The 15,715-nt window shown below is 34.8% G+C and overlaps 3 protein-coding genes across 3 annotated transcripts; all 3 read right to left on the bottom strand.

The window, feature by feature from the left end:
* On the bottom strand, window positions 1-2,350 carry LOC121254703 (ribonuclease 1-like). Its single transcript, XM_041154837.1, has 4 exons — window positions 2,137-2,350; window positions 1,862-2,017; window positions 723-921; window positions 1-394 (listed from the first exon to the last, which is right to left on the bottom strand). Exons 1-4 carry the CDS (start codon window positions 2,236-2,238, stop codon window positions 171-173), a joined length of 681 nt encoding a protein of 226 aa, XP_041010771.1. The 5' UTR covers window positions 2,239-2,350; the 3' UTR covers window positions 1-170.
* A 5,453-nt stretch (window positions 2,351-7,803) lies between these two features.
* Window positions 7,804-9,409, bottom strand: LOC121254704 (extracellular ribonuclease LE-like). Its single transcript, XM_041154839.1, has 4 exons — window positions 9,178-9,409; window positions 8,874-9,032; window positions 8,445-8,652; window positions 7,804-8,323 (listed from the first exon to the last, which is right to left on the bottom strand). The coding sequence occupies exons 1-4, from the start codon at window positions 9,331-9,333 to the stop codon at window positions 8,094-8,096; spliced, it is 753 nt and encodes a 250-aa protein (XP_041010773.1). The 5' UTR covers window positions 9,334-9,409; the 3' UTR covers window positions 7,804-8,093.
* Window positions 9,410-14,346: 4,937 nt separating this feature from the next.
* On the bottom strand, window positions 14,347-15,715 carry LOC121254705 (extracellular ribonuclease LE-like). The gene is made up of 4 exons (XM_041154840.1): window positions 15,481-15,715; window positions 15,178-15,333; window positions 14,840-15,038; window positions 14,347-14,612 (listed from the first exon to the last, which is right to left on the bottom strand). The coding sequence occupies exons 1-4, from the start codon at window positions 15,586-15,588 to the stop codon at window positions 14,389-14,391; spliced, it is 687 nt and encodes a 228-aa protein (XP_041010774.1). The 5' UTR covers window positions 15,589-15,715; the 3' UTR covers window positions 14,347-14,388.

Below are 15,715 nucleotides of genomic sequence, written 5' to 3' on the forward strand. Positions count from 1 at the left end.
TTGATATATTTTTTGTTTTCGATTTTCATATATGAAAACTTATTTCCATCCAACAAACTGTAGCCTGCAGGCGGGTATACATAAATTGACGATCATTACAGTGGTTACTTGAATTGATGATCAGTGGATGATCAAAGAAATTAAACAGATAACATGGATCGTTCACAATCTTAAAATGAAGGGAACTCAATCGCTGAACTGCATTTTCCCTTGGGAAACACAGGACATTCGATGAAGTCTGATCCAGAAGTATCCACGCACAGGTAGATCTGGTAAAGCTGGCTGTTACCCGAAGCATCCGCATTGCACCCTATCCATGGAGTATACCCAATTGCTTCTTTTATGGCTTCCTTGAGGTTTTGTAGGCTGTAAGATTTCCCATCTGCCTCTATTCCTGTGTGTGTATATATACATATATATATATATATATATTTGTTTCTAATCAGAACTTAAAAATACTACTTGATATCTGACTATAAACGTGGTGTAATTAAAAAACCAAAATCAAATTAATTGAAATAAAAATGAGAAAAAAAAGTACATATTTATGGGATTTATTATGCATTAGCCACTATTTACTCTCACACTTTACACTTATAGTTTTTTCATAAGGTGTGTGAGTGTTTTTTATAGGATACGGAGATGTTTTTCATAGGGTATGAGGTGGTAAATAATGGCTGAGAAGAATTTTTCTGTATTTATTGATTGAGTATCAACGTTACCTGCTCTGTTAAGAGATTGGAGGAGGCTTGATCTCTGTTTGAGGTTGAGAGCTGATGCGAAGTATCCATGTTGGTCGAGGACAGACTCTGAGCATGTGCCATGTTTCACCCACTCGTGTGTCCAGAACCCTACGCTATTGCTGCTTGGGCATGCCAGTGATGGCCAATTTTTTTGCATATTGCTTGAGAGGTCTGATAACTAGAGGATATAACTTCTTTTTAAAAAAAAGAAGCTAAAATACTCAACACACAATCAACCATATAGCTATTATCCTTGATTCCTAGTACAGTCCCTTTGTAGTACTTCTCAAAGTATTTGTCATGATTCAGTTCTGTTGCTACTTTTAAAAAGTTGGTGAATTTATGATTTTTCAACCAAATGTAGGAAATGAACTAAATATATCATTGTTTTGGTTTGTTTGTCCGGTTTGTATTGCTAACTGAGGTTGCCCAGATCAATTGCTTTGGAAACCTATGCTTAAATTGTATTTTGAAGCTGTTATTGGTTCTATGTAGTTGTTCTGTCTTGTGAATTGTGATGTTGTTAGACTAGAGCAGTGGTTACTCTCTTCTGTGCCGTTGATTGAAGCCTTGTAACTCAGTACCCTATCTTTCCTGATGATCTTCTGCCATGTGTATGTGAAAGCCCTAATTTTGTGAATATTAAAGTGTATGCTCAACTGTGCTGGCCCCTGGCTATTAATGGCCAGGTAAGGTTACCAAACGTGGCCAATCAACTAATAAATATCATGCTTTTGGTTTGGTTTGTCTGTTTTTGAAAAAGTATATTCTAATCAGAAAAACACACTTCCCCTCCATGAGAAGTGGGAATTGGCAAACAATGCAGGCGAGACTGCATTCATGTCTATAATAATTTGGTTGATTTTGTTTTCTTTCCTTGTCATGTATATCGCATGGAAGGCCTTGGTTTTTTGTACTCCAATGGAAACTATTCATGGAAATGGTAAGAACAAAAAATCCGACAAATTTGATGCCAAAAAGAGCATCATAACAAGCCCCACCTCCAAATATCTCTTGCATCTCTTCATAATAGGATCAAATTCATAGCCATTTATATATATATATATATATATATATATATATATATATTGTATGTAATTGGGATAGGAAGTAGTTACCTCAGCTTGATTGAAAGGGCTATCGGCATCGCAGTTTGAAGGGTAGGAGCCATCCTTGAAATTAGGCCAAAGCCCGTGAATGCTGAAGTCTGCTGCAGGCTTCCCGCTCGTTGGGTAGCAACAACTCTGCTTTGTGTCACAGTACGATGCTGGCCACTGTATACCAACGACGCAAAAATGGGGAGAAAAAAACAACAGAAAGCAATGAGATTTGTCAAATTAGTACCCGACGTTACGCAGAAGGTATTAGAGGAGAAGAATTAAAAGTCGGCCACCTGCTGGACAAAGTAGAAGAAATCAAAGTCCTGGGAAACACATAGAAGCGACAGACATTGTAGTATTAAAAGCTTGAACAAGATTGAACAGTTGTGCTTCATCTCTCTCTCTCTCTCTCTCAATCTATCTTTTGCTGTAATGTGGGTTGGTATAATGATGAATACAACCTCGGCGAGAGATGTATTTATAGGGAAAAAAAAAGGGCGAGAGTCTGGGTGCTGGATATGCTTGGGGACGGAAATTAATTCGTTGGATCGTTTGGATTGTGTAACGCTTGATCACGCTCGACATGAAATATGTCGGCTAGCCCCCTTTTCACATGCAATGCATATTCATTAATGCAGGCTTCTTTTTTCGTCTCTCTATTTTGCTTTCAGTACCAAAGTGGGCCATCATACTCGTAGTAGCCTACACCACCATTTGTGATTAAGGGCTTGCATAGCTTAATTCTCATCTTATTTCACAAGCGAATTAATAATAATAAAATAGCTTAGGAATTCTTGAAAGATAAGTACTACTATAATCATAAAATAATCTAACAAAAATAAATTATATGATTTCATACGATACGAAATTATATGATTTTATACGATACGTTAGATTTATTTACAATAAAAATAATTTTATAATCTAATATATCACGTCAATTTACATCAATTTATGCATTTAAATCTCTCAATTTTCACAAAGGTGAATTATATTTTCTATTTGTGTTCGTGCATGCAACTGCATTATTCATTGTAAGTTCTATTAATATAATTATAATTATATATATAAATATTTTTTTATACTAATTAATACGACAGGTCTTCAAATTAAATGTGTCTTAGGTGGGCCAATAAGCATATTTATAATTAGATTTTTTTCTCTATTTGGATGATAAAAATAAATGAAAAGCATATGGTAATTACATCCTTTCCTTTCCGTGTCAGTATCTACCAGTGGTCCCAAGTATGAAAACAATAAACATTGGTTGTTTAGACTTCCATGTGTCCAACCTAACAAGACAAGGCTGAAGAAACGTAAAGCAGTTAAAGATCAAAGGGAGCTGGAAATGGGTTTCTATTCTCCTACATGCTTTTCATATTTGAATCATAATAGATATAATCTTAAATAATTTTTTTTATATAAAAAATGTAAGTACTAAACACTCATTTAAAGAAAAAAATTATTATTAAAAAATTAATTTTTTTATATAAATTTTATATTTATTCATTTAAAAAAAATATGCAACGTTTGCATAATCCGTATATAATTAAAAATATAATTTTCAATATAAATGATATATCCATCAAACTTAACCAAAGTCCACAAACCGTCCTGTATATCAAAACTTGCCACACGGTACGCTACAAAAATAATGAAGATCTTGTCACATCAGATAGTCTGAACTTCGAATTTACACTTGCAAAAGCAGATGCCAAATCAACTAGGACTACTGCGCCCTTGATCCAATTGCTAGCATGTGAATTGATGATCATGATCAATATTGCTCCCACTTAATTTGTTGCCTCCAAAATATTGAAGGATGATGGAATTGGTGAACAAAATAACAGGCAGGGTGTGGACCATTTGAATGTATAAGTTCACTTGGACCATCTTTCTATAAAAGATTTATTATGTAGTAGTTATTATTCACTTTCACACTCTACACTTAGAATTTTTTTATAGGATGTGTGAGCATGTTTTTCATAGGATATAAAGATACTTTTTATAAGGTGTGGGGTGTGGATGCATCTTTGTGCATCCATCACTAAGCGCCTCTTCGTATTCATCGCTCTCACTTCATCTTCCATATGAGAGTTCCCGATGTGCCTCATCAATAACTCATGCCAACCCCCAAAATCTCTCTCCTAGTGTTCAAATCCCTCATTCAGCGTCGCTCCAATGCCCTCTCGCGCCTCCATTCGTCCACTACCACTGCTAACCATAACACTCATCTTACATTTTCTGAAATATTGATTCTAAAAAGTTAAATTTGCCCAATATTTCTCATTCTTTTTAATTTTTTTTAGGTTTTTTGTGGTTTCAAAGTTATATTTTCTTTTATTAAGATTAACTTTTTTATATGTTTTTATGAGGTTTTTAAATGAATTCCTATGACTTGATGGAAATTGCAATTGATAGAAGCCTGCTCGACAGAAATTTGCAAGCCGGATTTTGTGTTAATGTTTTTGACATCCTGTACTTCGAAATTGGATTTTGTAGGTTTGCTGGACTGCATTTAGGACTTTTGCGTTTAATTTCTATGGGTTTTGTTTACTTTTTGTTTGTCGTTCATTTTCTTGATGTTTATGCGTTCAAATATGCAAGCTTTAGATGGGTTTGTACGTAATTTGGTTCACGTGGATATTGGGCTTCTAGAATAGAGAAGCTGTTTCTGAACTTTTGTTTATGTTTTTTTTATCTATTTTATTGCTATTTTTAGTTTGGGATTGGGGAAGTCTTCTTGGATTTTACCCCCTGATTTTGGTCTTGTTGAGGGACAAATGTTTATGGAGTTTTAATATCTTCCCTTTCTTTTTGTCATGTGAATATCTTATGTTAAATTGTGACGTTTTCTGTTTTTCATTTTTTTACTTCATTTTGTGCAAAGATGGTTGTATCTCTGAACACATGACAAAAAAATATGAAAATCACATGGAAATTAAGATATTCTACATACAAAATCAAGCATAGGCATCCTAGATCTTTATTTTTTCACTTTTTCTAATTAGTATATTTTAATGGTCAGTAAGAGAATCATTCTTAGCTATTTTTTGTCTCTTTGTTGATACAAATGATTTATCTATTTTCTTATGGTTGATAGACTTAATAATCACGCCTTTCATGGATAATCTTGTATCGATATATAGGGATTTGAAGGTCACTTTCTATGCCAATTTATTTCAACGTATGCCTTCAAGTACAACTTCTAATTGTACCCTTATCTACTTTTTTATGGTTAACTAAAGATTTTAATCAAATCACCTAATATAATTCTTGAGAATTGAAATTTCTAGCCCATTACACATAAATATGGAATGGATTTTGATTACTTATAAAAAAAATGGTAAAAGAAACAGAAACAGAACATATGAAATAACTGTCCCTTGCGATCATATCAGAATTATCATTTTAAATTTAGCTTCATTTTGTTCAAATGTTGTGATCATCGTCTTTTCATGTTTTACCATGTGTGCTTAAATATTTTATTGTAGATCATTGCCTGATTTTGTATTGTATACTGCATTTTTCATTACTTATATGTGTTTTTTTTTTCAGCACTCCTACTGGTGTTGAGACACCTGATGTTATTGACTTTCGAAAGCAATAGAGAAAGGAACTTGAGAGGTAATCTACATTCTGTTGAAAGTTATGCTTATAGTGTTTTAGCATCGGGCAAGAAAGTGAAGGAGAGGTGAAGATTTTGTAAAGATAGGAGTGACTTATATTTTCACTTTGATCTCTTATATTTTTTCTTTTCCCCACTTCTCACATGCTATTATTGTGAGAATCAGATTTTCTACGGCATAATTTTAATTATGTCTACTCTTTTCATGTTGAAACATATACTCTGAAAAATTTTAAGGATTATATTTTGTAACTATTCTGGTTTTAATCTATAGTAAATAAATGGCATGGAGAAACCAAGATAAAACAACTATTTATCTTGTGATTATCATCTGCTTAAAGAAAAAAAAAAAGCGTGTAATTATTTATCATCTACTTAATTATGATTAATTATCAAATTTTTGATGTTAGAAATTATATATTTTTTTTCTAAAAGTATTACATTATTAATCAAAATTTTTTTCTTAATAAAAATAATATTAATTCTTAAAAATAATCATAAAATTAAATTAGGTAAACATGTTTTGCACGTCGCTTTCATCTAGTACATACTTATATATCCAACGTGCAGGCATGCATGGTGACGCTACCCCTGAATACTTCCGCCCTTCAACTTCAAACTGCAAATTAAAAAGTAAAAACCCCTCGTTCTAGCAGGGAGAGGTCACTCATGTGGGCCCTCTGGCTCATATTAAAAACTCCTGCATTTGAAAAATTACGCAATTTCACAATTTGGGTGTATTGTTTAATATTCTTGTTCAATATAAGAAAGTCAATCACAGTACCCATTATAATATTGATCTTCTTATTATATATCAATATAAGGGTGGAGGTTGTTGCAACAGCCAAACTCACTTGTTGTCTGCATATATAAAGAGATCAAGTATTTCAAAACTGCTCAGTTTCTTGAAGCCAGGCTAGCTAGGAAACTCCCATCTCTAATCTGGAGGAGTATGATCTGGTCTGTGAAGGATGTTTTGAATGACGGGTGGTTAAAGTGGAGGGTGGGGATCAATGGGCATAATATAAAGATCTGAGGTCAGAAGTGGCTGCCAACGCCTACAACATATAGTGTATATACAATCACCCATCAGAATACTTAATGCTGAATCAAGAGTATGTGAATTAATTGATGAGGAGAAAAAAGAATGGAAGGACGATCTTGTTAAGGAAGTTTTCCACATGGAAGAAACTGTGCAAATATGTACCATCCGGCCTATTAGTCGATTGGGGGCAATAGATAAACAATTTTGGGGTTTCACTAAGAATGGTAAATTCACAGTAAGAAGTGCCTATTATGTCGATCGACCTGCAGAGGAAGAAGGAGAGTGAGGGTGGAACATCTTATGAAGGTGATGAGGCTTAACAATGGAAACATATATGGTCTCTAGAAGTACCAGGTGCTTGTAAGCACTTTATATGGAAAGCTGCCAATAACATTCTGCCTACAAGAGTTAACTTGTGTAAGAGAAGAACTATTGATGAACCTATATGCCCAATATGCCGAAGAGAAGAGGAAAACTGTGATCCATGCGATCCATAGACCTCCATAACGCATTACACTCAGCAAGAAAATGTGAAATTACAAACTTTTTTTTAGAACACATCGAAGCAAGGATGCATGTCACCATTACAATTTCTAACAATAATCTCAATCCCCATCCTCTGGTTCTTTGTATCAAGGGCAGCATCGAAATTAACTTTGCATATGTTGCCTTCTGGTTTTTTCCAGCATTGCCTTCTCTTAGTCAATCCTCCCTAGTTCTGCCTTTCAAACTTCATCATGCTTGCCTCATGGAAGTCTACTACTAGCCCTGCCACGGCAAGCTGTACAATCTTACCTGGGCTAGCGATTTTTTTTCAAAAAATAAATTCGTTTCTTCCCACTGTCATTTCCAATTTATCCTTGGGAAGGCCTCTATACATGCCCATCCACAGTTGTTCAAAATCGATCCCATTGGTCTTCCATTTCTTAAATGGACTTGCATTTTCTGCCCATACATCAGAAGCAGCAGGGCAGCTCCAAAGGCCAGCTATGTAGATGAGTTGCGGGAAGTAACTTTTGAAGGAGATGAAAAAGAAGTTATTGAGGCAGTGCAGTCTAATGAGGTAGATGAGTCATGGAGGGGACAGATTGTTGAGGACCAAAAGAAACTGCTACTTTCAAGCTCTCACTGGACAGTGGCATTCATACACACAAAGGGGAATGAAGTGGCCTACAAACTAGCAAATGACTGTGCAAGCTGAAGGGGAACTATGTTGGATTGAAGAGGGACCGCGGGAAATTAATCAATTGGCTGTAAATGACAAAGTTTGTAATGATTTGACCATACAATGAAATGATACGATATATTAATTTTCGAGGAAAAAATATACAAAGTATATATCATTTGCGTTAACAATACAGTATATTGAAAATAACGCTAGCTAGATCTACCTTTGATTTGCCAAGTTATTTATAAAACGCACATTAATTACAACTGCAAACAAGAATAGTACGTTACAATCTAACATGAATTCTTAGTTTAATATATAATAAAATCGATTGCTTGAATTTTTCTTCATTTTGGGAGCCAAATTGCATCGACAGAGCGCCCTCGATCCCTCAATTAATTGCGACGTGCTAGAAAGCTGGGAACTTAATGGCAGAGGCACAATCCTCGGTAGTTTTGGGTAGCACCGGACATTCCGTGAAGGTCAGTTCATATCGACCGACACAAAGATAAATCTGGTAAAGTTGGCCATTCCCCGATGCATCAGTATTGCATTTTATCCATGGATCGTACCCAATAGCTTTGTGTATAGCACTATGTATGCTACTTAAGTTGTAAAATCCCCCATTTGGTTGAATTCCTGTTTAGATATACACAAAATAATAAGACCTAGCTCCCATATATATTATCATATATATAAATGTCAGAATAAAACTTGAATCTGGTTCACTGAAGACTGGGTAAAGAGCATGGGAAATTACCAGACTTTTCGAGGATTTGGAGGATGTTTACTCGGTCTTTGAGATCAAGAGCTGCTTTAAAGTACGCATGTTCACCTGGGAGATACCTAGACTCTGAGCAGGTTCCATATTTATCCCATTCACGTGACCATAGGCCTGTAGTACTGTCGCTGCATGGGCACGCTAGTGATGGCCAATTTGCTTGCATTTTAGAGGTCAGGTCCGAGATCTGTACGTAACCATCATAAACAATATATAATGTTGAACTTTAATCTAGGCATGCATGCATGAACATTATGTATGTTAACTTACTAGAATATATATTGATCACCCCTGCATATGTTGCAGCATCATTTAATTAATCTGATCATAGGCCAAACTAGTTTTTGATCTGGTGTGTGTATATATATATATATATATATATATATATATATATATGTTTGTATGTACCTTGGATAGATCAAAAGGGTTGTTAGAAACATTGCAGAAGGTCTCGGATGAGCCATCTTTGTAATATGGCCGAAACCCAGTGATGCTGAAATTTGTTGCGGGTTTTCCTGTTGTTGGGTAACAACTTTTCCTTGTGACGCATGGGTGCGATCCCGGCCACTACAATATTATTAGAGAAGATTAGTGGATGAAAGATTTGTCAGCATCTACTTGCATTTTGAATTAGAAGTGATTAAACCAAAATGCGTTGCACTGATCATGAGGATAAAGTTTTTTGAGAAACTCGATCGATCAAAGTACTTACCTGCTGTACAAAGTAGTGGAAATTATATCCAAGTGATGCAGACGCAAGTGCTAAGCATTGAAGCACTAGAAGCTCAACGAAGAAAGAATGGTAAGATATCATGATCTCTATTTTTCTCTCAGCCTGGTATGGTATTGCTTCTGTGCATGTGATCATGTAGTTATAAGGGTGTGAGAGTTAATAATCCTTCCAGTCTTCAATCGAAATACATACATACATACATACATACATATATATATATATAATCCTGTTCCATTCTAGATAGATATATATGGTTGAGGCCAGCCGGCAGCCACCATGCAAGCTGGCCGTGTTCTTGATGGATACATTTATTGGGTACACAAGTCTCACGATCCTGATCACGCATATATCTTCAATGATCACGTGAAAACCTTCTACGTACGTACATAATACATTATCAATTATATCTATATAATATAATATAATACCCGATGGAGAATTAATATTCTTAGGCCATGTGAATAATCTTGATCATTATCATCAATTCGGTTATTAATATAATAACCGATCGAATATATACATTTCCGAACTGATCACTCTTTGAATCCCATTTTATTAGAGTTCTTCCCTCGGCAAGATCGAGGAGTTAAATTAATAGACGGTAATTAGATGCATGACGATATACCCTCCATAATAGAAATAACATATATATTTCTCCTATATATAGTACTTAAAAAAGAAAGATAAAAAAAATTTGATGATGATCTACCACCACCATGACATGATATGCATACATACACACATATATACATATATCTTTATATATATTAAGTGTGTATGAGACAGAAATTCTTGTTTTAACATTTTTTTTTTCCATTAAAGTTAACGGCAAGTCTTTAACGTGATCTAATACAATTAATCTCTATTGAGATACTACCATTCTCTGGCAAGATGTTTTATTTTACCAGATATTACCAACATGATGGGCCTGCCTTTTCGTATTGAATCTGCGGGCTTAAACTCCACTTTTAAAGCAAAAGTGTATATATATAATGTGTGAGACGAAAATTCTTGTTTTAGTATTTTTTTTCATTAAATATATATCTTTACTTAAATCCTATTTTTTTCGTTAACTTCTGACCCAACGCAACAATATTTCTTCACTTACACACTTGCTTTTCAGTATGTGGAGAAAGCCAAACAGAAGTAAAAATAAATGGAAATGAGAAGAGAAAGTAAAGGGAATCAAAAGTAATCAGTAGGGAAGTCAAGTTATACCATAATAAAGATCAAAGTCCACTGGAAATGGGGGTTTGGGAATCCATATCTGACTTTCCTGAGCCTGAGGTCTTCTAGCAGCCTATTTACCATTTGGATGGAAGGAACTAAAAATGGCCAAATCCTGAGAAAGAAAATAAAAGACGATCTCGATCTCAAACTGATATAAAGAAAAACACCTAGTTGGATAGAGCAGACATGGAATCCAAGAAAGATTGAGAGAAAGAATGGTGGTTGTAGATCAGAGAAAGAAATAAAAAATTTTCAGCTTTTGCATTTTAGTCAACAGAAAGCTAGAAAAGAGGTTCCCTAAGATAGATAGGCATAGCTATGTGTCAACCCATGGTGGAGATCGTAGTTGAGGCCAAAGTCAAAGAAGATGAGGATCGGGATTTCGGAAGAAAGATGAAACCGAAGAAGAAGAAGAAGAAGAAGAAGAAGAAGCGGACGGCACGCAGGAGGAAAAGAAATAAAGCCCCAAGGGCTATGGCCAAAACGACGCTGTTTAGAGAGAAAGGGAGGACTGTGCTGCAAGCTACGGGTTTGGCTTCAAATCCGAATGGGCTGGGCCCAAAAGAGAATAAAACACACTAAAATAAACCCAGTCCAAAAAAGAAGGGTCCAATAAAAAAAAATAGTACATTAAAATAAGAAAATAAATTTCACAACTTAGTAATCATAAGTACCAGAATTTTATAAACAGAACCACAACAGTGAAATATCCTCAACGAGGTTATACAGTTATCCAACAAAATATAATGCAAAGCGAAAATATATAGGAAAAAGGGAAAATAAATCTCATTTGGCCCAAAACACACCATTAAATACTATCATCTTGATGATGCAAACTCAATCATCTTGTTAAAGTATTGATCGTAGTAGTTTATTTGTTTGTTAAAGTTCCTTTGTAATATTCTATTAATTATATTACTTGTATAAAAGTTGGAGCAATGTCTTCTTAGCTATATATGCCATCAACTATTTTTACAAATTTTGTAAAATAACATATTATTTTTGTAAAACAACTGTTTAATCTAACTAGGCAAATGTGATTTGCACGTTATTTTGACCTAATATATATATATATATATATAGAGAGAGAGAGAGAGAGAGATATATATGCCAATATCCATTTTTGTTTGTTAACAGTTTGGGGAATGGAATTAGCTGAATGGCCTGGCCTTTTGGTTTTCAGGAAAACAAATTTAATTCATTTTTTAACCCATTTTAAAAGAATAAAAGTAAAATTAAAATTGAAAAAAAAGACAATCCAGTTCTAAGAGTTTTAAAAGAAAGAAAAATATGTTATCTAAATATATCAAAACAAATAAGGAACAACAAAAAAAAAAAAAAGGGCCATCAAAAGCATTCTATTTCTAAAAAAATAAAAATAAAAGAAGTCTAAAAAAGAAACCAAATTCCAAATTCCAAATTCTTTTTTCTTTTGTTAACATTTATTAATATAGGATAAGTACTATGATATTTGTATTATTATATATATTAAAGTAATTAATGTCGTTCAATTTAACTCTCCAATATCTAATAATATAGACAACTTATACCAAATTAAAGGTTACGCGCGTTAGTTTTTTTTGGGCAGAATATTGATCACCAGCCATAGCTTGAGTGTCTGAAAATGGGATAATATATAGTTTCAAACTGTACATGATTAATAAGTACTGTCGAGGTTGTGTTGATGTGTGACAAATTACACACTGCTCGCGTTTGGTGCAAATTGTCAAATATTGCTTGCATCTTAGTTACCAAATTAATTTCTGAAACAAGAGGCTTTGGGAGCTTAATTAGAGTAACAAAAAAAAAAGAAAAAAGAAAAAAAGATGCAAAAACAAACACCCCAACATATATATCCTTTGTGACACTTATACTGGCCAGCCCACAGATTATATTATTAATGGCGCAAGCAAATAAAATAGACTGGTGATCAGGCATGCAGGGCTACATTAATTAATTAATCCAATAAACTATATATATATATATATATATCTTTATCTCTTTATATATATAAAGTGACTATCTAACATTAACAGTTTTTCTTATTTTTCTATTAACTTTTCCTATATTCCTTGAACTCCCGTTAATTCGGTTTGTATGGTAAAATTAAAAGCAATGTGAAGAGTTACTAGAACGCCTGTTGAATATACCACAGATGTATTGACGCTTCGACTTCACCGATGATTTGCAACATGTTGGAAGGCCAGACATCTCCTCCACCAACGGTGTGAAGTGGCCAAGGAATGAAAGCGATCTGAGGCGTTTCTTTGGTTTTTGACAAGGAATGAAATTAATTTTTTTTCCCAGACAGTTTTGTTTTGACAGGGTTGGTAGAGGCAGCGGTTATACCATACCCAGGACGTCGCAATTCTTGGATTCTCTGAGATTTCTTGCCAGTCTTTGAAGCCCGAGAACATCGTGAGAGAGACGGAGAGTGAGAGAAAGAGAACCGTTGGCAGCGGAGGTGCAACGGTTGACTCTGTTTTTGGCCTCCTAAAACAGAGGCTCACCAGCTCGTGCTTTGTTTGAGGCTAACAGGAAACGATTGTACGAGATACCAGAACTTTATCCTAACTATATACCCAAGATTGATTTAGTAGAAGGTAAATGGAAAGATGTGGGTGCTGTCGTGAAGTTTCATCTTGTACACGGTAAGGGCCACAAGATTATATTATATTATTATATATGAACTCTCTAACATGGAATATAAAGGGAAAATAGAATATATTGCATGCGTTTTTTTGGTTGCTTGGGAGGTGATTCTGAAAATTTATCTGGCAATTCCCTATGGTGGAAGTTTTTTTTTTTTAGGAGGGTGAGCGAACAGTTCACAGCCATGTTCCTTCGCAAGGCCTTGTTGCACTGGTATGGGAAGGTATGGATGAGATGGAGTTCACTGAGGCGGAGAGCAACATGAATGATTTGGTGGCTGAGCACCAGCAGTACCAGGATGCAATAGCTGATGATGAGGGCGAGTATGGGGAAGGAGAAGAAGAAGCTTATGAAAGTTAGAACCTGAAACAACTCTGGCTGACAGCCGAATGAGGTTTTCCAACACCATACCTACTACTACGTGGCTATCAATATTTCTTCTGTTTGTTCATTGTCTATTTGTTTGGTTATTATAGTTCAATATTTGTTTGGTTTTTATTTTCCGATCAAACGTGAATAAGAGATTTCTATTCCTTGAGAGCTATCATGATCTATGTAATTTTACCTAAAAAGTGAACTATTAATTAACGAAACTGCTTCTTCTACATTCAATTGCCATAACGAAGGGGAAAATGTTTTGAGATCATCTTGGACATGACTTCACAAATATTAATATATGTATTATCGGAGTCTATCAGATATACCTATACTATTATTATAGGCCCACCAATTAACTTATTTGACGGTTTCATTTGTATTTACAATTTATCTCAACTCATTTCAATTCATCTCATTATTATTCACTACTATTTAGCAACTTTAACTCACAAATCTCACTACTATTCACAACTCATCTCACTACTATTCACAACCAATCTTAACTCATCTTCGAATCTAAATGACACATAAATTATTCATGTAATCCAACTAGCCAATGAGATTTGCAAGGCTTAAATCATTGTTTTAAGGTGGTGATAACGCCAAGTTAACAATAATTATATTGGTAACTTAAGTAATAAGATTGAGATGTTACCCTTCATAATCAATACATAATCTCATAATCAAGATACTGATTGATAAACGGTTTTCAGATAATAAGATTGAGATTTTCTCCCCTATGCCTTAAATTATTAAGTGAAAATCAATTATTTTTATAAAATATATATTATTTTTGAGAAATAATCATTTCATAAAACTAGATAAACGTGCTTTATACGTTGCACCCGCCTAGTATATATATATGCAAAGCATATCATCAGCAAATGATAATTGAGAAAGTGACAAATATATCCCAACGGCCAGTACTCTCTAGAAGGAAGGGAACTCAACGTTGGAGGCACATCCCCCACTTGGGAGCACCGGACATTTGATGAAATTCGACCCAGAAGTGTCTACACAAACATATATCTGGTATAGCTGGCTGTTATCCGATGTTCCAACTTCGCATTCTATGCCTGGAGCATACCCAGTTGCTCCTCTTATTGCTTCGCTTATGCTGCTTAAGCTGTAAGATCTCCCATCTGGTTGGATTCCTGTCACATTTTCCCCCCCGGCCTTAGTTAATATAATTAGAATAAAACACAAAAAGATCGACGCAGGATATATAACATGGTTGGAAAACCAATGAGTGGGGCTTGATGCTAACTTGCTTTTGATTTTAATATTTAAGCTATATATTCAAACAGAATAGAAAAGAACAAGAATATAATCCCAAATTATCTCTTTATATATGCAGTATTCTAACAAAGAGATTGCGTACCTTCACTTTCAAGTATTTGGAGGAGGTCTACGTTCTTTTTTAGGTTTAGAGCTGCTTCAAAGTATCGATGCTGATCAAGGACAGACTCGGAGCAAGTCCCATGTTTCTCCCATTCGTGTGACCAAAACCCTGTACCATCGCTGCTTGGGCAGGCCAGTGAGGGCCAACTTGTTTGCATCCTGCTGATTAGATCTGAAATCTAATATAGAATTGGGAGATTTGTAACTTTTTTAATAATTCTCCAACAAACATGGTTACAGTACCAAAGTCGGCAGCCATGGTAATTATGTAACATGTTATGAGTAGGACAAGTATTGCAATTAATGTTAGGTAAGTACCTCGGATCGATCGAAAGGACTGTCGGGATCGCAGTTGGAGGGGTACGAACCATCATTGTAATTAGGCCAAAGCCCGTGGATGCTGAAATCTGTCTTGGGTTTTCCGGTTGTTGGATAGCAACAACTTTGCTTTGTATCGCAGTATGATCCTGGCCACTGCATTAGAGGATCAGGTGAATCAAGAAGTTTTGATCTTAGGACAGACTGAGATAATTTATAACATAAACGATGAAACAGAATACTAAAGTTGTGTATATTTTTAAGGCCGCTAAATCTCTCTTTCGAAACCGACCACTCACTCACCTGTTGCACAAAGTAGAAGAAATCGAAAGCCTGAGAAACACAACCAATTGCTAGATATTGTGCTAGCAACAGCTTGATAATGAGGATTGCAGAATTGGAATTGATCATTTCCCTCGATCTCTCTTACTCACTGATAGCTGTTTTGGGCTTCGATTAGTTTTCTGGAGTTGATCAGGGATAATCATGTATGTAATGGTGTCAAAGGCTGTATTTATAGGCAAAAAAATGTTTTATA

This window comes from Juglans microcarpa x Juglans regia, chromosome 3D (assembly GCF_004785595.1).
Source record: "Juglans microcarpa x Juglans regia isolate MS1-56 chromosome 3D, Jm3101_v1.0, whole genome shotgun sequence".
NCBI lineage: Eukaryota > Viridiplantae > Streptophyta > Magnoliopsida > Fagales > Juglandaceae > Juglans > Juglans microcarpa x Juglans regia.